Genomic DNA, 23,080 nt, shown 5'->3' on the forward strand with positions numbered 1-23,080 from the left:
GAAAAACCTGTCTGCAACATTACAAGCAAACACATGCTGCTTTTTCTGTCACAATCCCAAAATCAATTTTCAAGCTGTGAGGGGTAATGGTGCCACTATTCCGTCACGTGAGCGTATTCTCCTAACACTTATTACGCTCAATATTTTTTTTTTTAACTCATATGTCTAATCTTATTTCTCTTCTCTACTGCAAATGACAAAGCGTAGCTTGCATTGCATGACAAAGATGAGGGCTCCGAGCCGTTGGCTGAGATGCCGGCTGCTTTGTACAGGATTTCTTGAAAGTCTTTGGCACTGAATGGATTAACATGTTCAATTTACATGATCAGATTGTTAGGACCTAACACAATGCCATAATCACACTGACGGCAACAAAAAAAGACGGGGTGATTGTAATTTAAATCAAAAACTGGAGCAGCTGCCTTGAGAATTTCAATTATTATGCTGCCGTCCTGCTATTTAGACTAAAATGGAGAAACTTGTCATGTGGTCCTAGTTTATCGAGAAATACAATATGTGTATCTGTGTCATGCCATATTTCTGTGTTCATATATATATAGATATATATATATGCACACACACACACATGCAGAACATGTGGACATGCAGAATATAATCATTTTAAAAGACAATCACATATATTCTAAAATATGTTAATGTATTAGAATAAATTAGACCACAGTAATAAATATGGCACTTATTGGATGTACACACATTTGAAAGATGACTTTTAGATATTATTTAGTACTCCCTGTGCGTTACCGTTCTATTGATCTTTCATCAAAGAAGACAATCTACAAATGTCCCACGTAAAGGGACAGCTTACTTTCCTCTGCAGCCTCGCCAATGAAAAAGTGCTCTGTAAACTACATAAGACAGGAAATCTTTCCCATTGAATTCAACGGGAGCCCTTTTGTGCATGCATGCGGGGGTCTCATCAGACCCCCTGGAACTCTTGCGCAAGCCAGTGTTAGAGGTGGCTGGCAGTGAGTATATTTATGTGCTGAACACAATGTTTTGTGGAACGGCACCCTTAACGACGTGTCTTTTTTTAAGCATTGGGTACAATAAAAAACATTTATTGAAAATGTTTTAATGACCATACATGAGTACTCTATGGGTTTGACCCCGAGTCTCCGGGTGACTCTGAGCCAATTTCTTATTTTTCTGGGCGGGGCAGCGGCATGTGGCCACACCCACATTCAGCCTACTCCACACCAAGTTCACTCTCACAACATAGGCCTTCTAGGGCTAGCCCTGCGTCTTTGAGCACCTAGCCTCACCCTATGTATTTTAAGCTTAGGGGTAGAGTAGGCTACCCTACCTGATGCCACTCCACCAGCTTGGAGACTGCTCTGGATAGGCTACGCTGAGTGGTTCCCAGGCATGATAATGACACTGTAAATACTAGGCATTTTCAGGAACATATAGAAACTGTGGACATAAACTAAAATCAGGGCACTTCTGCTGAATATGGAGTCATCTGATCACCATGCAGATGAATGATGTTTAAAATATGGTTTTCAAAGGTTTATACCACCTACTCATTAATAAGGAGTACACGGGGCTGTCTATAAAAATACCGCTTACATGTATTTTAGAACTTAGTTCCCCATCATGTCTAAAACAGTATGAGTGTGTGGTTATGGAATGCTAATATCATAAAGTATTCATATTATAATATATTCAGGTGCCTATTTATAGAATTCTTACGTTCTTATGAACCACCTAATGAAACAGACACGTGTATTTCTAATTAAGGTTCTTTCCCTACCGGAAAATATTGGCAGCAAGGTTTTAATCTGCACTTATTGCAATTTAAAATACCCCCTAGTGCTTCTTACTGGGGCTTGGCAAATGTAATTATAACAAAGTCACAAAATACAAGTTACTGTAGTCACCCCTCTGGCAATCAGAGGGTTCATAGTGAGACTTTAATGTAAACAGTACTTTGGGTTCTTTTGTGTATGATTTCAGGACCTTTCGGACTTCTCTACCCCCAAACAGAACGCTGCAAAAAACATATCAATTTTGTTCCAGGAAAAATGTAGCTTTTCAAAATTAGCCACCTGTAGGTAAGCAAAGCGTCGTGGACCATATACAATGTGATAATATGACAGGACAGGCTGGGACAGGCCTGAGTCTGGTGCAGGGTTTGACCTGGCTCTGAAGCAGCAGGAGGAAAGTAAACTGAAAATGCATTACAGGAGCTCCCTGTGCAGGTGATTCAATGCATAGAAATCAGTTACATTTGCATATATTTAGCATATTGATAACACATGTGTTGCACTTATAAACACTCGATATTCTTAATGGGATATCACAAGCTGACAATTTTCACTGACAATATTTAATTCTGCATGCAACATATTGCTTGCTATTTTCTGTTGTGCTCGTATGGAAGCTGCTTGTTGTCCCAGAATCAGGTTTTAAGCTGCTGCCTCCACTAAGATATTTATGGAATTAGCTTTATAAAGCCCTAGAGAATCATGCATTGTCTGTTAACACAACACAGGACGGGCACATGAAATGTTACAACTTCCTACATAGGCTGATGGTAGGACTGCAAAACTATTTTCAATGGGCGATCATGGGAGATGAGTAAACATTTGCATGAACGTTGCCTTTGGTGGGTGCCAGTGCTAAAAACTGAGAGATGGTCTTATCTCAGTAGTGAATATTCCTCTGTGTTATAAATGTGTCTAGGAACTTACCAGGTTTAATTCAGAATCTCTGGGTTAGTATGTTAAATGAGGGGTGTCATACCCACCCCTGCCAGTAGTGGGCTGGTGAGAGGAGCAGGGTGCCCACTGCACCTTGGGTTGGCCCAAAATTCTTTAAACAGGGCCGGTGGAGGGGGGTGACACACTAGAGACGCGTAACACAATGTTACGTGACCCAGCAGTAAAGGTGGGGCTATTAAAAAACAGGGCTATCAAAAAGGCTCTGAACAAGGTAAAGGGGTAAGGCGGTAGGGGGTTAAGTGAGTGAGGTAGTATGTATGTATTCTAGCATCAGTGTGTATATGTAATTGAATGATAAAGGGAGTGTATTTTAGCATGAGTGTGCATGTATGTATGTGTTAGTGTGAGTGTATATGTGTAAGTGTGTGTTAGTGTGAGTGTATCTGTATGGAGCTGTAAACGTGTGTCTAACTGCGAGTAGCCCCACCACCTGATTTCAGCCACACCCTATGAGAAAGGGTGCTCGGGGTAGCCATCCCTGAAAAATTCCCAGGTGTGCTTATAAGACAGGGCTGTAGGGCCAGAAATCTATAATGGGAACGCTGAACTACATTTGAAATGCTTTTATACCATATGAATAGGGGATGAGATAACATGAAAATAATATATCACTAAAAATTCCTTACCATTAACCATTCCAAGGTAAAAGACGGAATTCACGAGTGTGCACCCTTTCCGGAAATGATCGGTCATGTGCTCCAGCCAGTTAGCCTCAAAACCATTGATAGTATCCCCCTCCTTGGAGACTTTCATGGGAATGTTCACAGTATAGTACTTCCTGTATCTTTGCTGGGTCTTAGGCTTGTTAAAAAATGCCAAAATTTCAGTTCCTGAAGAAAAATATTAAGATTTCAAAAATACGTAACAGACACAGAAAGATTTGAATTGCTGTAACATTTACATTTCAATTTAAAACAAAGTTCAAAGTATTAGTGCAGTGAAACATTGTTTTTTTTGTTACATATACCCTGTGCTTACTTCTAATCGGACAGTCATCGGGCAGAGTTGACTCTGTAGTTGTGGTTACTTTATCATGGATAAAGACATCTTCATTTGAATTAGTGAAGGTGAGATCTTCCAGCTGATCTGCTTCCCCTGTTGTTGTAGCCTCTGGGTTCCGCTGTTCAGCATCAAGTCCTTTGGAAGTTTCGCCATTTTCACTGCTTGATGCTGGTAAAGAACTCCCATCGGTGTGATCTGATGCCCCAGCTAACGCATTAAACTCAATACCGCTGCACTCTTTCTTGACCGTGCATTCAGGGGAGCTGCAGTGACTCAGGCTGTCGGGACTGTGTGTTATAGCCTGGGGTATGTAGTCTGTTTGAATGATCCCAGCAAACTTTGACCCCTGATTGGCTGCATCTTCGATCTACAAGAGTAAACATTATAACGTATTAGCAAGAGATAAATAGATGTTTGTCTGTGTACTATTTCTCCCTATAGTGTTCCTTAATTTGTAATCAATGAAATTAATTGCTTAGAAAAACTGAAATCCCATCCACGCTCTTGAGGTTGAATGGCACAATGGTTGTATTCTGCACAGAAACAGAAATCGGCTTTAAACACAAGTGTAGGCAAATACACAAATGGGTTTGGATATTTAGGGCCCACTTGCAGAACATACAGCTTTATGTACAACATCATGCAGTCTTAAGTATGGATCATTAATGACCAACCTTGCTGAGATTCCAATTTAGGATGAACTGCAATGGCCCAGTATAGTTGAGTCACATAAATGTATGCATTATACATGGTCAACTTCTTGTAGTAGGAACGTCTAGGGTAACCTGGTAAAATGCCCAGTTAAGCAACCCACCTCCAACTTACAAATGTATATGTTTGTATATGCTCACTATTGTAATATTATTAGTATTACAATAGTAGTATTTATTAACACATTTTTTCTTATATATATATCTATCGTCAACAGAAGACTATTTGCCCCATGTTTGTTCCTTGATCTACCTTAATGGGTTAACCGTGTCAACAGCATGTCAGGCTGTCAAGTGTGAAATCCAGTATTGTTTTAAATTTCAATTATATACATTCATTAGAGGAAAATGCCAGAACTCCCTGGGCAAAAGGCTCTCTTTTAGCAAACGATAAATTATTTTCTTTGCATAGCCGGTCTTTTATGTAGAGAGGATGCCGGCGAACGCCAGGCATAAGTACATATTCCTGTGTGGGTTTGTTGAAGAATTGTCTATTTTTATAAAATCATTTACCACTTTGTAAGTGTATTCCCTGAGAGACCTGCTGCAATATACCTAACATACAAATGTCACAAGTATTTTTAACAATGTATCAACACATTCTTCAACAACTCCGTATCTTGCCATTTGGAAACTGTGATAAAGGGATTCCCCTGAAAGCACGGTGAATGGAGAAACACTTGCTTAGTTCTGGCAGCAGTAAATTCATGCAGGGCAGAGAATGTGATCCGACATAGGTGAAAACGCTCTCTCGCGGTAAAATGTCAGCATTTATCTTATTGAATTCTTTCATTAGGTTTAATAGCGCAGAGTACTTTTTAAATAATTTATGAAAAGCTTTTCTTTAACGAGCCACGCACGTCGGATTATATCTCTAATAAAAATGATACATAGTCACCGTGAATGCTGGTCTCCAGAACTGTTTTAGGCAGCCACTGAACACAATAGCGGATAAAGTGAGCTTCCAGTAAATTGTCCCTTACAGACAAAGAAGACACAACGTACTCACAATTTATTATTGCTTTAACAGTGTCTGTGTGTCATAATATCTGTCATAGCGGTTGCTCTTTAAAATAAATCATTAAAAAATTAGGGTTTGTGATATCAGACGAATAATGTGTACAACAAGAAATCTATGCATCCAGTTCTGGATGGTATTCATAAGATCTAGAAGCTTTTTCATGAATAGCTAATAAAGAGTTTAAAAACTTCACCAAAATAGGGTTTCCATGTCTAGTAAAGACATATAGTAAGCTGTAACCATGCTGGAGGGGAGTGCCATGCTTTACTTCTTGTCCAGTAGTGCCTGTACTTCTGGATAAAATAAATTTAAATTGCCATTATACACGGTAACACATACTGATACAGAAGGAAGAGAGGGCCCTGCGCTTGATAGCTTACAGTCTAGTTGGTGGTAGGAAAGGTCCGCTTGGGTGAGAGCGAGTTGACTGAAGCAAGGATCTGTAGACAGAGGTTGTTGATCTTGCAGGCGTCTTGATTGGGATGGTGGTTGGGAGTGTTAGGAGGAAAGGGTTGGAAAAGTATGAGGGAGGAAGTCTGACAGAATGGGGTTAGGGAATTAGGGAAATTGATATTTACTACACAATGAAGAGTGTCTAGGATAGCTTACCGCATATTGAAATTGTTTAAGGCAAGCTGATGCTTTGCAAAGATGTCTAATAAGAAGCCCTAGATTTCTAAGCTCAAAGGAACCAGCATATTGGGACACAGGACACTTCAGTGAGGTGGACAGCCTGGCATAGAACTACCCCTCATGTGTGCACATTCAACTCAAACCTGCTCATGGAAATCCAGACCCTAGTGTTAAAAAATACTATTGCATCTCCACGTGGGTCCTTCCAGACACAAGGAAAATAGCGTGAAAAGCTGAATGTATATTAAAAATTCTGCCTCCAACACAGAAGGAGAAAGCTAATCTTATTTCACTGTGGCACAGCAAATACGTCACCGTGGACCAGGATGATCCAAGGTTACCATAGAATATGGAGGTGTTGAGGGTTTGGGAGCACATGTTTAAATATATCAAATGTAAAACATTATATTACTCTCTGACTACGTTATCAAATAAAACCTCACATTGACTAGAATGGGAATACTACTGAACACGCACAAGAAATGGTATGTTTCCTAATTTCAGTTGTTTTTTGTTACTCCAATAAGTAAATAATGCCTGCCTGAGTACATGCAAAATGAACTCCAATCCAATATGCATGTACAAATAAACAGCTGGAGTGCCTCTGTTCTCACGGAGTCTGATTCTGCCACAGACTGGCCACTCAGCTTCTACGTTTCAATGAGGTAAATGTGTCAACTGAAAAAAGCCCAAACTATAGGTACTTTAGTAAATAGATTTAGTGTTTCTAAAAGCTGTGATGAATTACTGTAAAGCTGTGGTGAATTACTGTTTACTTAAAATTAACTTCCTGTTAAAGTTTGCTAGTGGAGAACTGGTATTTCCTTATTGGATTTCTATAGCATCTTCCCCAATGGTTGAATTATGACCCCCCCCAAAGAAAAACAAAAAAAAATAAGTAGTAAAAAAAATATTTCTATTAACATAATAATACATTCAAGTAGAAATATATTTCTCAATATTTATTGTATATAAGTATGAATAATACAAAACCTTTTCTTGTACCTGGGTAATATATGAGTTTTCATTTAACCTCCATCCAATTGCTGGCTTGACTAAAATGTACACCGTAGTGTGGACATCTATGACATCACAAGCTGATTTGGAGAACTCCTCTTGAAAGGTACATGATACATTTCAAGGTGCCCATAACCGTTGGTCTTATATATAATGGAAATTAAAATTTCAAAGAAATATGCACGGATGCATAAAAATGTCTGTTACAGCCAGTTGCCAAGTCAGATGTGAACAAATTGGTTCCGGAGAAAGTAAAAAAAAGACAGTCAATGCTTGTTTGTACGCCTAAGGCCTCAAGCATTCCCAAGGCATCTGATCCTGGATTTAGCAACATGAAAAGATGGCCAAGCTATAAATTTATTAACAGCTTAAACACGGGCCTCTGTAACTATGTTTGACAGTGAACAACCAAATACACTGGTAGAATCAGCACTCTGATATGAAATTATTGTCTGACGCTTGAATTCATTTAGCTTGATGTAGTTTGAGGTCATGGGTCAGAGGTACAAGCACAGTGGGGAGAACTTGGTGGTCTCTTCACTAAACCTCAGGTTTATTCTAGTAAGGAAGATAACAATTTGCATGAATTTGGATGTGGCAAATTTGGATGGTTTGCAGTGTTAACTAAACGCTACACATGATGATGACTACGATGACTACGATGACCAAGTGGAATAAACAACTTGGCTAAAACAATGGGATGGTATTCCTATTAAGGTGTTCCTTTAAGTTTGAGTTAAACCAATGTCCTTTTAAAAATAAAATTATTTATTTATAGCATCTCAGAGAAGATAGCCCTTGTATATGCCCTTTTCACGCTCCTGTAATGACTTTTCCCAACATCAAAGACAGACACTTATTCCTTTAATTCCTGGAAAGGACAAAATACTGCTAGTTTTTGCCAGATTTTTTTTCATAGGACTATTTTTTAGCTATTTATGTAATATGTCATACATAATCCATCATTTATTTATGCAAACTCCTCTATGTATTCATCATAAAACAGCAGCGAGTAAACAAAGATAACACTACAGACAATGAATAGCACCACGTCAGATTCTGTCCAGAAAGGATAGATAAAGATAGACTCCATGATCATATTAATATACCACTACAACTGAGCAGTTTATAAATGACGCATGGTCTACACCATTTAGACAGCAAAACAAAGGTGGCTGATATTGGTTATGTTGACCTTAACAGATGTGTCCCATATCAACTATATGCTTTAGGATAATGACAATTGACCTCGGCTATCTCGTAGATCTGTTTGTGTACGTCAACACTCAGTTCTATAACCTCTCCATTCTTCCTTTGTATATACTCACCCTTCCTGATCATAGGGTATATGTTGACAACATATACCACAACAGTCCCTGTCCTAATTCTACAATTATACACTTGCCTAAAATAACTAACAAAAATAAACGGAAATTGTATAAATGTATTTTCCTTTTGGAAGAAGGTAAATTCTCAAAATACCAGCACGCTACACTTATGTGCTTAAACCCCCCAAAAAAATCAGTGTCTTCAGTAAACAGTTTTTATAAAGTAGGACTAAAAACAAATACTAAAAAACAATTATCTTGCCATTGATATTCACTTGCCAAAAGAACATATTTTAAATTTTAAAAAAAACAACAAAATGAGGCCCTGCCAACATGTAATGAGAAACGCAATTGCTTGATTGTGAAAGAAGCATTGTTTATTCTAAGACTGTAATGTTTCAGTTGCATCTTAAAAAGCTAGAAAAGGGGCTTGGCAGGAATCTTAAAAACTATATATTTTCGTCTTTGCACAAAAAGGCCACTGCCAAATTCCACCTCTAAAAAAAGTGTCAGAACATTTAAAAGTGTACATTAATATTAGTTTCAGGCATATTTATAGAAACCACGTAAACATCTGCCAAAAATGTTAAACATAAGAGGGATGGAATGTACAAGGGCCTTGCTTCATTATTTAACAACAAACAATTGTTAAACTAAGTCATTTTCTGATAAGCCCACATCCCTTAGTGAATTCAGTATGTAGCTGTACACACACATGTACATTGCACATCTAACCCAAGTACAGTAAAACACGCAAGACTCCCGCCGGAAGGAGGGACGGTGGTTGCAGATCAGCTCATGAGCCAGTTATATAACAGTAAAGTGGTAGCATGAGATATGTGGTTGGCACCTGGATCTCTCTTGCTAACCATGTATGATGTATGTGGTTGGTACTGGAAGGCTTAAAAATAAGTGATCATTTTGTAAACTAAAAGGCTCAAATTCACCTAATTTTGGACTAACATTCACCTTGGAGTACATAACTCCCACTAGTCCAGGATCAGGCTGGACAATCATGATTTTTGTGTACTGCCCCACTGTACTGGGTAGCTGCTCCACTATCTCACTTTTGTCATCAGTATCATGGGCCAGTTTGGAAGATCCACACATGGGCAGGACTAGCACCAAACACCTTAAATTTGTATGGAGGTGGGAGGGGGATAGGGAGTAGGCGCTCTTAAATGTCCACCCACAGATATTGACCACCGTGACCCAGAGAAGTAGCGCTTTAACCAGAATCTCTGAGCGAAACCCGGAGAGTTCACAAGTATGTGAAGCACACACCTCCACTGCAGCCTTCAATGAAGCCTAACTATTAAGGAAAGGTAGGCTGGTGGTCATGGTCATGGTCTACCCATTTTCAGGATAGACCTACTGATTCCCGTCTATTGCCACACACCCCAACACAAGTGTGTCAATTTGGAGACCTAAAATATTTGGAGGGTATAAGAGTAGAATTAGGTTCCCCCTTGAAGCATATTAAGCATACCTCTCAACATTTCAAATGGCCAACAAGGGACACACTGGTACTAAGGAGAATCGTGAGCGGCATGACTAACAAGCAGGGATTTAATGAGGCATTTTATGCAGTGCTGTGACAAATTCATAGTTATTTATGTTATTGAGTGAGGCATTTAGAAGAAGCATACATTTTATTTACACAACTTAAAATACAAACATATGTTCTGCCGTCTTTTACATGTTTTACTGCTGTAGAGCATCGCCATACTCTCATACTCATACAAACATGTTGAGGGACAACAAGGGAGGTATTAAGGACAGGGAGATTTAGGTTACATCTAAAAAGCAACATTTGAGAGGTATGTCCTCAGCAACGTACTGAGGAGCGCAGATGAATCTCAAAACTGGTTATAGAAAAGGATATTGAAGTCCTTCAACTGCAACCCTAGCCATGTTCTTCATAAAGGATCCATTGTGTGAACCTGACGTGACCATGTTAGTAATATGTTCTGCATAAAAGTGCCCATGCATGTACAATATGGAGCTGGTGGGTAGGATGTTGTGCATAATCTCACAGAAATTATTCTTTGGAAAGAACACATTGTTCAATCCACTGTTTCCTAGTCTGGCACATGAATAGGCAAATATATTTTTTTCTGCATGTAATTTGGCAGAAATGACTTTCTTTTAAGCTCCTATCCAATTTGCCTTTATTATCATAGAAAGCCAAAAAAGGGAAAAAAATGAAACACAGCTTGAGATAAATCTCATATTTATTCAGCACCGGGGAACAAAACTGCTACGCTGATTTTATCTCTGCCATATTTGGTTGTCAAAATTAAAAACATGTTCATTCTATTTTTAAACACCTGGCATATTCACAGTTCAGTTTTAATTGGCTTTGATTTTGTGATAAATTATTACATTTCACACTGTGTAAGTTTCAAAATGCTAGAATAAAATTAAATATGATAAGAAGGCGCATTATGCAATGTGACACCACTTGAATATTAGCGATGACAGTACTGGATTGAACGCATTAGTAATGTCCTTAGAGCTGAGCTGTCATGGTGACATTCCACCAAGAAGGCCACAAAAACAATCTAATGGTCTCTGAACTTTGGGCTTCATAAGGTAAGAGGTCAGTTATGTCCATAACAGGCAAGTGGATCCTCAATGTCAAGTGAGGATCCCACTAAGCTTTATGGACACAGCTGGCTTCTTTATGGTCGGCGACCAACTTCTCAACATGCATTGAGTGAAGAGCGGACAGAAGGCAGCAGGTGGAAGCGAGCATAGGCAGGTAGGTAATTGTGCTTTTCTCTAATAGACTAACTCTGAATGGAATGATGCTGCAACCTTTAATTTTTAACAAATGTAAGATTTGCTTAATGGTTTTCTAAAGTGCCAAAACACTGTGTTTAAAGAAAATGCAATGTTGTTTAGAACATTATAACTATGCTGTAATTAATTTAGAGAAATGTTATCAATTTTATTGCGCAACACGTTGATTCATGAATTGTGTAACCTCAAAAGTCAGGGGCCAACAAAGAAACTATTATTGATTACATGTGTATTTAGTAAAGCACTAAGCCTGCAAAAAGGAACCTCAGTGTCCTGAAAGTTTGTGTTATATACACAATCCTCTCTGTTAGCCTGTCTATATGATAACACAATTGTATTTTTATATAAAAAAATGCAAAATAGGCTCTAAAATCATCACTTTAAAGAATAACACCTTTATTAAAGCACATGCTATAATCTTAATACAACGATGGATTCCAACACAGACTAGAAACAGGAGCATCAGTTTGAGTATGACTAAAATTACGGTAGCCTCTACAAAGAGAAGTCATCTCCAGATGGTGACTGCCCGAGAACATGATCTGCTGAGATCCTGAGAGTCTGGAGCCATGAAAGTCATCGTCAAACCCTTAGCGTTCCAAGACTTAAATATGTTACCTTATTTATACATAAAACTGATAAGTAACTCTTTCATGGAGACAATCCATGCTGCCAGATCCAGGTTGAAGACTTATTTTTATGACTTCCCCTTCTCATTAAGAAGTTTCCTGTATCCATGCTGGCTGATGATGAGGAAGTTCCCACCACTGGTTATTTTAAACACTGTTAAAGTGGGTGTAACAAAGTGATAATTGTAACAGGGACATGCAGACAAAGAGTGTCACTGAAACATTCTGGAATAATTACAACTATTCAAAGACGTGCAGCCTTTATATCATGGACAGTTTGTTTTTGTGTTTAACACTTTTACTGAACGGTGAACAAAGTAATGCTTTAAAGGAACAGTCACATACCGAGATAGAGGCTTTTGGAATGTTTTATAGTGTACTTGGTACATTTTGACTCAATTTGTATAATTAAAATAAACGCTAACCTCGGAACCTAACCCTGGCTTAATTGACTCTATGGGTTAATTTCAGGCTTCTATCAATCACCAAAATAGAGTACAGAGTATGTTCAGCATTATGAATAAACTATGTTTACCACCCTTAAGATGAACATGCAAGGATATTTTGCCTTTTTATACTTTGCGTTGCAATTGTTTCAAATCTCATGTACATTTGGTAGATTAAATGGGATTATTTGAAGTGCATGCATGATGCATACCTTGACATCAATTTTCTCTAATAAAACTTGTTGGATTGTTAACGTCCCTGTACCTGAGCAAAGGTTTTATTCCTGCTGCACTTAACAGGCCAGTTTTTTGTTCCATGCAGCTAAACTAAAAAAAAATCCATGTCAAGGAACTTTGTAGATCCATTATTATGCATTCTTTAGCTTCCGGGCTGTACCATTGTCCAAAAAATAGTATTTTAATAATTAATTAGCATTTAATAAATTTATAACTGGAATCTCTTTGCCCAATCTTGGATATCCGGAAACAGGAGCCTATCTGTCGTCCTCAAGCACTGCGTGAGTCTTTTTGGAGAAGCTGCAGCAGACCATTCTGTCCACAGTTCAAGATTTACGCCACTTTTCGGGACAAAATTATCATATGCATTATATGATTTCATAGTGGGAGCACCCCTTTAAAAACGTTGTATCTTATTATACTGTTACCACTGTTAGCTGATATAGGTTAATAGTTACTTTCTGTGAATTGGTCTTTCACTGAACAGCTAATCCAGGTCCAGAAGATGGGCATATAATGTTTAGATTGGGCCCAATTTGGATATTTCCACTTAGGGGTGTACTCACTTTGGTTGCCAAGGTTTAGACATTAATGACTGTGTGTTGAGTTATTTTGAGGGGACAGCACATTTACACTGTTATACAGGCTGTACACTCACTACTTCACATTGTAGTAGAGTCATTTCTTGTGTTGTCACATGAAAAGATATAATAAAATATTTACAAAAATTTGAGGGGTGTACTTACTTTTGCGAGATACTGTATTTTAAATATTTAATTTAACAAACAGCGGGTCCTTCAAAGTCCATTTGCTTAGGTAAAATGCCGTTAGCATACACTTACAATCAAATCCATATACAGGAGGGAGCTGCAGTTTTCTAAGGTTATTCATGACTCTCGCTTTAAACAGATATAATAAACCAAGGATCACCACCAGGAGCTGTAAATTTCACTTTGTAATTTGTGGTCCATATTCACAGTGATACATGGTCTGGACTCCTACAGCCTGCTGCCTATGATTAAGTGCCGTAGCCTGAAACGCATGAGGCTTTAGGAATCCTGGGGCACTGCCCATGCATCACTTTGAATATGGATCACAAATAAAGAAATTTAATTTACATCTCCTGGTGGCGAGTGCTAGTTTATTATATCTATTATAAATATTTAACATGCTTAGTAGAAAGTATAATAAAAATAAACAATGTGGCTTTGGGCTCAGGTCCTGCCCTTTGATGTTGGCGATGTTGGTGGAAGAAAATAATCATGCACCCACACATGACTGTAGACTTACTCCTGATCAGTTTAACGTGAAATCCAATTTTCCAGGTTTTGTCTAGCATTTTAAATTGAAACCAGAAATGGGTCTGTTAAGGGATGGTAGGAGTGGAGAATGCTGAGAAAACAATAACGTAATCCTACCAATTTAGTTAGTTTCAGCCATCTTATAGAAGACCCAGACTGACAACTGATTATTCTGTATTGACATATATATACAGTAGAATATATACATTTATAGGCCCATTTGATTAATGTATAAATCTTGAATCATGCCTGTGATTCATGAAAAAAATCACAAGATGACAAAGTGAGGATGGTCCACCTGAGAAGCAATTCATCATCACCTTATTCTTCCCAAAGACTATTAAATCAGTGAGCTGTATAGTCATCCTCCCCGTATTTGGGATCACAAATAAATGCAGCTGAAATCTTCTTTGGTGAATGGCTTCAAAACTAATTGAAAAGTGACTCTAGACATCCCTCCCTCATCTCTCCCTAAGGAAAATGGATAGAAAACGCCTATGAAGAAAAGCCACTTGCTGTAGACTGCTGATATAATTCAGCTCAAGGCAACATCTGTCACACTTCTTCTCTATCTGAATTTCATTTTCCTCTTGTACTTGACTCCTATACCAAGTATTATACAGACAGAATTTCCTTATTATTACTTTTTTTTTCTTCAGAATCCGCTTGTTTTTTTTGAGGTAGGTGAATCCCATGCTTAACCCTCTGAGATCTGAAGCAGTGACCAAAATGTCTGCCCGTTTTTCCCGATGTATAGACTCAGAACTTATTCAGTCCTTGGTTTCATCTTGTGGTAGCCATATGCTTATCCTAATGCCTCTCCCTTGTTTTCTACAAGCTATGCATATTTAGATCACTTGGTGATTTCCTGATGATTTTTAATCTGCCTGATATCCAACATTTTTTGTAGCCCTCCTCTGAACTCTCTCCAGAATGTCAATATCCTTCTGGAGATGGAGAATCCAGAGCTGTTCACAATACCTCCTGAACGGTACACAATAGTCTGGTGGTACACTACAACAGTCATATAATCCATTTTAAATTAATTTAGATTCTTAACAAAACCTTCATTTCCATGACCAGTTCAATTAGAATGTGATAAATAACACTAAGGTTGTATGGTCAGAAACTGTACATGCCAACCAGAGTGTAGAAGCCAGTGCTGAAAAAGAGAGTATATTCTGGTAGCTCGAAACCCCATGCTATTCACTTCACGATTTGTGGTCACAGTAAGCATGACATTATTTCATTTTATTGTGTTATAGAATGACGGCAGATTCTCTAGCACTATTACAAGACAGTGGCAATGAACTGTAAGTTGACAATATACAATTTAACAACATACTGTACTCAAGGAAAGAGAATCTTGATCTTATGAGCTTGCAATCTCCTAATGTAAGCCTGAAATGTCATTGTTAACACGGTAACATACACAGCAAAATAAATAAAATCAGGAAATAAAGGATGGCTGGGCATGTTGAATTTGCGGCCCATAGATACTTCTGCACAAGAAGTAATTTAATCATTTTTGGTGATCACAGTGTGGATGATAATCAAATAAACAACAGAAGGGACTGGTACAGTTTTCCATAATTGGAAACTGATTATCCTCTCTCTTGAGTCAGAGTTCAGGATTTCTAACCTACGTATATTTTTTGCCCTTTACTTTTAATTTAAAAAGCGGCCAGATCTATTCCCGATTACGCATTCATATTTTTAAGGCATTCACTGTGACAAAATAGGATAACAGATGGAAGCTTTGAATTGAATGGATGGATAGCTCAATCAATGAATAGAAGCTTGCACTGATTAAAGGAACTTGATATTTAGAGATGAAAAAGAAAGTGCTCGCTTAATAGCATGACTATTAGGTCTTAAGAAGACTGTGATGCACTCATACACAGAAAATATTGTGAGCTCCTAGAGAAGATGGACGTTATAGGGACTGTCCCTCTTTGTACTCTTGGGAGGTATGCTATGAATATGGAGAGGATTAAATGTTGCATCTAAAACAGCGGTCGATGTCCTTTAAAGATATACTTCAGCCCTCAGATGCATGAGCTAATCTGCCTTGTAGAAGATATGGGGGGGCCTGACTAGGAATGAAAAGCAGCCCTGGAAATATTTGGACATCAGCCACAGTGACACTACTTGCCATCCAAATAGCTATAAATAAATATTTTAAAATTATATTAAATTGTTCCTTAATGATAACAGAATATCACATTATTGTCAAAATCCCTGGAACCAAACATTTTAAAAGGTCCATATTAAGTATCTGGGGAACAGACCTCCGACCCCCAACTCTACAAGCATCACGTCCCGCAGTGCTAACTTTTGCCCCCCCAAAAACTTGTCTATGCCACATTGGCTACCAAACAACATTGCACCCAATCAGCCTTTAAGTGCTCTGAAATAGCTTGCATGTGTCATCTTCATCCCTAAACAGCTTGACTGTGCCCCCAAACAGCCGGCCTATGCCATTTTTACCCCCAAGCAGCCTATCTGTGCCATCTTTGCTCTCAAACAGCCTGCATGTGCCGTTTCTGCCCTCCAAACAGTCTGCTTGTGCCATTTCCCCTTCCAAACAGCCTGTCTGTGGCACCTCTGCCCCCACACAGCCTGCACATGCCATTTCATCCCCAAAACAGCCTGTCTGTACACTCTATGACCCAAACATCCTGTCTGTGTCATTTCTGCCCCAAAAGCTGCTGTCTATAAACACAATGGTGAACACTGCAATACTCTACACATTCTGAGCTTCTAGAAAAAGAAAAGAGATTTGGCATTTGGATCCACAAGCGACAATGTCAACTAAAAAGAGAGACATCTGTTCACACATCAGGATCAGTACTGAAATACTTTACTAGAAGAGCCTCTACTACCATGTAAATTCATCTTGCATACACACAATCCAATAGAATGTACAGGCATAAAGTGAGATCTTATTTCACAGATTCATTATATGAATTGGCTTCAGTGATTAAGATAGGCAGGTTAATGATGCGATAGTGTAAGATGCGTGTTGTTACGACTCATTTACCTTCACTACATATTACTACATATATACATATTTCTGTGTAGTGTAGATTTAAACATGTGTGAAAGAATGAACCATCATTATAACAAATGAAGTACACATTTAATTTTCAGAGGAGCCATTACATTTCTCTACATGAGTTGTACTCTTTTCATATTTAATATATAGTTAATAGGTATATATATATATATATATATATATATATATATATATATATATATATATATATATATATATATATATAGGTTCAAATAAATTAGGTACATTACATGGAAAAATTACTCTTTAGTTGGAACAATGGGTTAACTGATGCTTCATGTACATACAGTGAGTTTTTAAAAAAAATCTTATCTTTTATCTTTATTTTTTTATCAAAATGAATAATTATCAGTTAACCCAAAAGGCAGATCTCAGGCACTGATAGGCAAGCTCTGCTGCTGGGGACTAAATTTCAAAGGCGGAATGAGCATGATTGATTTCAGTATCTGAAGTATCAGTCCCTGCTTAGAGTTAATACTATGTTATTAGGAAGTTAATTGAGACAGCATGGTGAGTCAGGGTTGCAAAACTGAAATTTGCAATGTTATTTGAAACTGTTCATATCTATGTTATGATAATGTGTACGACTGAATCCAGGACTAATTATCCTGATGATTCAAATCAGGGCCATGAAATACGTAACTTGTATCATGTGGGTGTGCAGCTCTTCGAATATTACAAACAATTAGCACTTTCAAAAAATGTTTAATTATGCCGTTATTTAAAGGAAAACTTTCATGAACATGCGTTATGGTCATATTTGTTTCTTAAGAAAAACAGACAGTTTTGTGTAAGTTCCATTTTTATGTTACAGTGTGGACTTTGCAAGTTTACTGGTAAACCACAAATTAGGTTGACCAACCGTGTAAAAAAAAACATATGAACCAGTAGCTAAACAAACTTCATTTTTTTGTATCGAGGTTATGGTACTGCTTTTTCAAATTTTGTAACTATTTATATTATAAGGTAATGCAAATAATTTACAAAATAATTGACACTCCAGCCATCATATGCATTTTATTCATATTCATTGCCCTTTCAATACCCCACTATTTGGCTTGTAGGAGACATATTCCAGTCAAACATATCTCCTGCCATGTTGAATACTTACCAATAGTCAGCTGCAGCGCTGGCTCGGCGCAGGTTTGGGGGCTGATGAATGCATATTCAAGGAATTACAAAGTATTTTAATAGGCATTATTTGTTGAGTAGGCACTGAAATGTCTCTTTGATTTAGCAAGCAAAATAAAAATATACTAATATGGACAATTCTAATATTTACAAAAGAGAAAAGTGAATTTTTCATTTCTTATCTTCGATTAAATGGAATCCCTTTTTAATTATTGTTCATTTTATTAGGTTGTATTGGACATTTTTAGTGGCGAGGGGAAGAAGAAACTGATCCAGAGAAGCAGGGGGTCACCTGAGGACCCCAGGTCAAACTGAGAGTTTCCAAGCATGTATGGTAGCCTCACTTTAAATCAGTACCTGGTATAAGTACCGTATTGGCTCGAATATAGGCCGCACCTGAATATAGGCCGCACCCTTAAAGTTTGGTACTATTTTAAAGAAAAAAATATTTTTAAAGAAAAAAATATGCATTAGTGCATTAGAATGGTAAAACAGTATTTTGTCTAATGAACAGGAATACATGTATTTTAACATTTTTGGTATCTATCAGTTTGTGATTAGAAATGCCTACCTGCCCCCTAACAATGCACACCTGCCCCCCCCAGATATGCTTTATGCCCACTAGAAATGGCCACCTGACCCCCTACGTATGCTTTATGCCCCCTAGAAGTGCCACTCTGCCCCCCTGATATCCCACTCTGCTTCCTAGAAGTCCCCCTCCCGACTTAACAATGCACCCCCAGGCTCCCTGGTGCCTAGCGGGGCCGGCCGTTGAACATCTGCACGATACACGTAGGCAACCTCCACTGCCGGCACTTTGGCCGTGGCTTCTATGTTGGAGCAACAGAAGGTTATGTCACGCCGGTACTCCACCATAGAAGCCCCAGCACCATAGAAGTTCCGGCAGCAAAGGTTGTCTACGCACATCGCGCAGACGTCCATGGCTGCCAGAGAGGAGGATCCAGGTCCCCTGCAGCGCTGCGGGGGATCTGGAACCTAACCTAGCAGGAGTGCTAAATGAAAAAGAAAAAAAAAAAACGCCGGCGCCCGGAACTGCATGTCCTGGATGTCGGCCCACACGAACTACGCATCCCTGCACTAAACCCTAAATATAGGCCGCACCCCCATTTTATAGACCTAAAGTGTGGGGGGGTGCCTATATTCGGACCAATACGGTATTATTTGCAGTAACACTTGTGATCCTACTCACTTTACACATTAAGATGGCGGTGAGTTCAGGGCCATTAAGCTACCGTATTATTTTGTGTAATTGTTTAGCGGTCAGGAGACCTTCTCATTGAGTAAATGATTTCTCTAGTTGGTCTTTTATTTAACAGTTAAAATGACCCCTGTGCAATGCTAGTGCAATTATGTGTGAAAAACAACAAGAATATAAAGAGAAAATTCCATACGAGAAATGTAAGCATGTCTTTCAGTGTTATTTCCAGCTTCTGGGATTAGCACCATTTATTATCGTCCACAGAGACTGAGAACGCTCTCTGACAAGATGGGCATGGTAAAATAGGAAAGTTATAATTATATTGCAAATGGATAAGTCACGTGCAAGAATTATGGACAATTTTTGTCTAATACTGCAAAAGCAAAACACATATCAAAACAAACCTAAAAGGTCATTTTTTTTAATCATTTGGGTACCTAAACCTGAAATACACAACATTTCAATGACAATTTAGCATTTTTTTTATATATATAAACCTTCCCAGAAGAATGGAAGCTGTTATAGCTGGAAAGGGGGGAGGACCAACTACATATTAATTCCCATGGTTTTGGAATGGCATGCCCAACAAGCTCATATAGGTGTGATGGTGAGGTGTCCATATACTTTTGTTCATATAATGTATATTATTTGTGTGGGTACACTAAGTGAGAAGGGTTAAAAAAAAGATATGGCAAAAAGGTGAAAATAAGCAAAAATGTATTTTTTTGTTAAAGCGGATGAAGACAACTAAGTACAGTTGGAGGCACAGGATACACTTATTATTGTTTCTTTCTTTTAATTGTTGTTGGCCTGCGGGTAAAATGCCAGCTGGATGGTAGCCTTAGCCATGTGGTGGGAATTTGCATATTTATTAAGGAACACTGTTTTTTTCATCCCTCTCTGCATTTTACAGAACTGGTTATTATATAAAATGAAAACTATAAATTTAAGTGCACAATAATTGTGCATCAGTGTTTTTTTCACATAAGCATAGACAAAATCCTAAACTAAATGTACGTTAAAACTGGGCTCATTGGATACATACGTTTATTGTAAATTATTTTATTGTATAGTAGCAAATGCAGAAACATGATAGGAAATGGCACAGTGTGTGCATTGATAATTAAATTAACATGTAACTTCTTGGGTGCCTGATTCTTAAAATATACTCCTGATCTCTATCCCAAGGACTCGTTAGACTTTTGGAATATTAGACGATACATTGGCAGACAGATATCCAGATCACGCCTGCATTCATTATTAACACTCATAATATTGCAAAGGTTTCTAGATGCATTTTCCTTTGCTTTGTTTTAATAATAGGTGGGGGATTCCATACATTTCCTCTTCATGTGTTTTATGTCATATGCGAGAAGGGAATTTTCCTGTTTTGGATACAGAAATTCCTGGATAAAGCCCAATAAACATATTTAAGGATTAAATATCTAGAGGTTATCCGGTTTTGACGAAGCAATGACTGATATTTGATAAGTGCTTCATGTCCCAGCCATACATATCACTGATGTCATTAAGAAGTCACTTTAATCTATACACAATGAGTTATTTTTCCAATTTGTACATTGAGTTATATTTTCATAGGAAATATTTTGGATGGATAGATTAGTAGATAAACAGATAAATAGAATAACTAAATCCAAATTGCTTTTACTGCATAAAAAACAACACAAACATTTAAGGAGCCAATAATGCTTGGCAAAAATGCACACTGGGCGTTTTAGTAACACAATTAGTTAATAGTTTCTCTACTAGTAAGCATAGAGAACGCTATCCTCAGTTGTCAAAATGTTATACTTGGTATGTGAAACAGCACATGCCTTACAGGAGCCTCTGGGAGTGAACACGCTAAAAGAGATTTAGAAAACATGACAAAAAAGATAATTTAACTGCATTTAAATGGAACTGCTAAATGATAAATTTAAGCAGAGGGCATGAGAAAAGCTTAAACTTTTGCAAGTACAACATGCAATGTAATTAAATCCAAACCTTTCCCAATCAGCTGGGACATGTTGCGTATTCCGCAATACATTCTTTCGCCAGGGAATGTAAAAAAAAAGAAATACAATCATTTCTCAGAGACAAAAATGACTGTGTCAATGAAAGAGAATTCCCTCTCTACCATGGATCTGGAATGTATATAAACTAAGTGCTAATTTGCAGCTTCACCCTACTAACATCAATATAAAGAGTTAAAATGACGCATTCCAATAACTGGGGCTTCTCACGTGGCCTAAAATAAACTTAACCATGAGTGCAGGCCGAATGTAAAAGACCGGAAAGTATACCGGTACTTTCAGAGTTGACATATCAGCTCGTCCGTTCAGCTTTCTATGTACTGTGTACACTGACAAAAGAATGGGCAAGCCGATATATCATCTGTTCATTCTCGGGCGTCCTTCTCAGTTCTCGGGTGTCCTTCTCAGTGACTCCAAGTCATAACATGTATATTTCAGAACCGGTCCCAGAGAAGCCAATCAAAATACATTCATCATGCATTTTAGTAGAGCTACATCCGTAGAGAAAGATATAGAGTCACAAAAGCTTTGGAGACCTCAGAGGTCTGCATTATAGAATACATCTGTGTACAATAACGCATATGTGTTATTCAAGCATAAAGTCATAACATAATGTAACATTTGGGGCCAATCCTTATTAATCTATCTATCCAAATGGACCTCCGTTCCAGCTCTGCCTTATCCGTGACCTTTATAAGGCTGCAGGATGTGGCTGCAATCCAGATATATTTAGATTTCAAATGGCTATAATTCGATTTAGCAAATGCGGGACACAGACATAAGCTAATAGGACAGATATTGGGTTGCTTCGTACTGAATGCAGAGACAGAGAACATTTCAACCCCATGATGCCGAGTAACTAAGAGCCTAATTACATTTTATACTTCTAGATCAACTTTAATACTAGGAGGCCTCCACAAGAATTCAATTATTTGAAAGAATATTCTTGTAGAAAAGAGTGTGCTATTTTTTTGCTTTATTACACAGAACTGCCAGAAAATGTTAGGGACCTGTACATGGTGTAGATCACATGTTTACATTGCTGATCACATAGAACAATGTGGATGTTCTTGATTGCGATATGGAGTGGTATATCAAGGTTCTCCTAATGTATATGGTGATTGACAAGTTCAACCTGTGGAGTGTTTGTATTTATACTAAGCCAAAATCATCATGGCATTTCATGACCTCAGTATAATGACTAAATTTGCTCAAGATATAACAAAACAATAATCTTATGAACTATCATCTTTTTGGTTCCTCAAAATGACTTGAGGGTCAACCAGGACAGTAAACTTACAGCTCTTGGTACTGAATGTAGACCAAGGATCACAGTAAGGTTTCAGCTAGCGGAGCAGCCGCTAAAGACCAAACTGTCCAATTATCAGACAAGATGCATTTTCTCATCAATATAAGCACTAAAAAGAGGAGCGACCTATGGTAATATTTCTGTAAACGCAGTGGGAAAATGTGTTCTCCATTTCATCCACCCCCATTATCATTAACAAAAAGTAGAAATGAAATATTACATCCTCAGCTAAGATGGTGAAAGACAAATGTGGGAGAGACTGTAAAAGCACACCGAATCTCATAAGAGTAGTGCTAAAGTGACACAAAACATCAATGGATTGTTTGCCTCCATACCAGAAATATGTAAGGGAGGTAAGGGTAACAGATGTTTCCCTTCACAATTCACGCTGTTTAAACAACATGCGCGCTTCAACAGTGAATATTTTATGCTTCCA

At 38.0% G+C, this 23,080-nt stretch overlaps 1 protein-coding gene across 1 annotated transcript in view; it reads right to left on the reverse strand.

Annotated features, from left to right (window-relative positions):
* The window catches only part of RFTN1 (raftlin, lipid raft linker 1), a 102,980-nt gene that overhangs the window by 27,613 nt on the left and 52,287 nt on the right, over positions 1-23,080 (reverse strand). Inside the window, exons 4-5 of the mRNA XM_053466423.1 lie at positions 3,723-4,113; positions 3,371-3,574 (exon numbers count right to left, since the gene is read on the reverse strand). Coding sequence (XP_053322398.1) covers positions 3,371-3,574; positions 3,723-4,113 — 595 coding nt within the window. The remainder of the gene's footprint in view (positions 1-3,370; positions 3,575-3,722; positions 4,114-23,080) is intronic.

Source organism: Spea bombifrons, chromosome 5, assembly GCF_027358695.1.
Source record: "Spea bombifrons isolate aSpeBom1 chromosome 5, aSpeBom1.2.pri, whole genome shotgun sequence".
Classification (NCBI taxonomy): Eukaryota; Metazoa; Chordata; class Amphibia; order Anura; family Pelobatidae; genus Spea; species Spea bombifrons.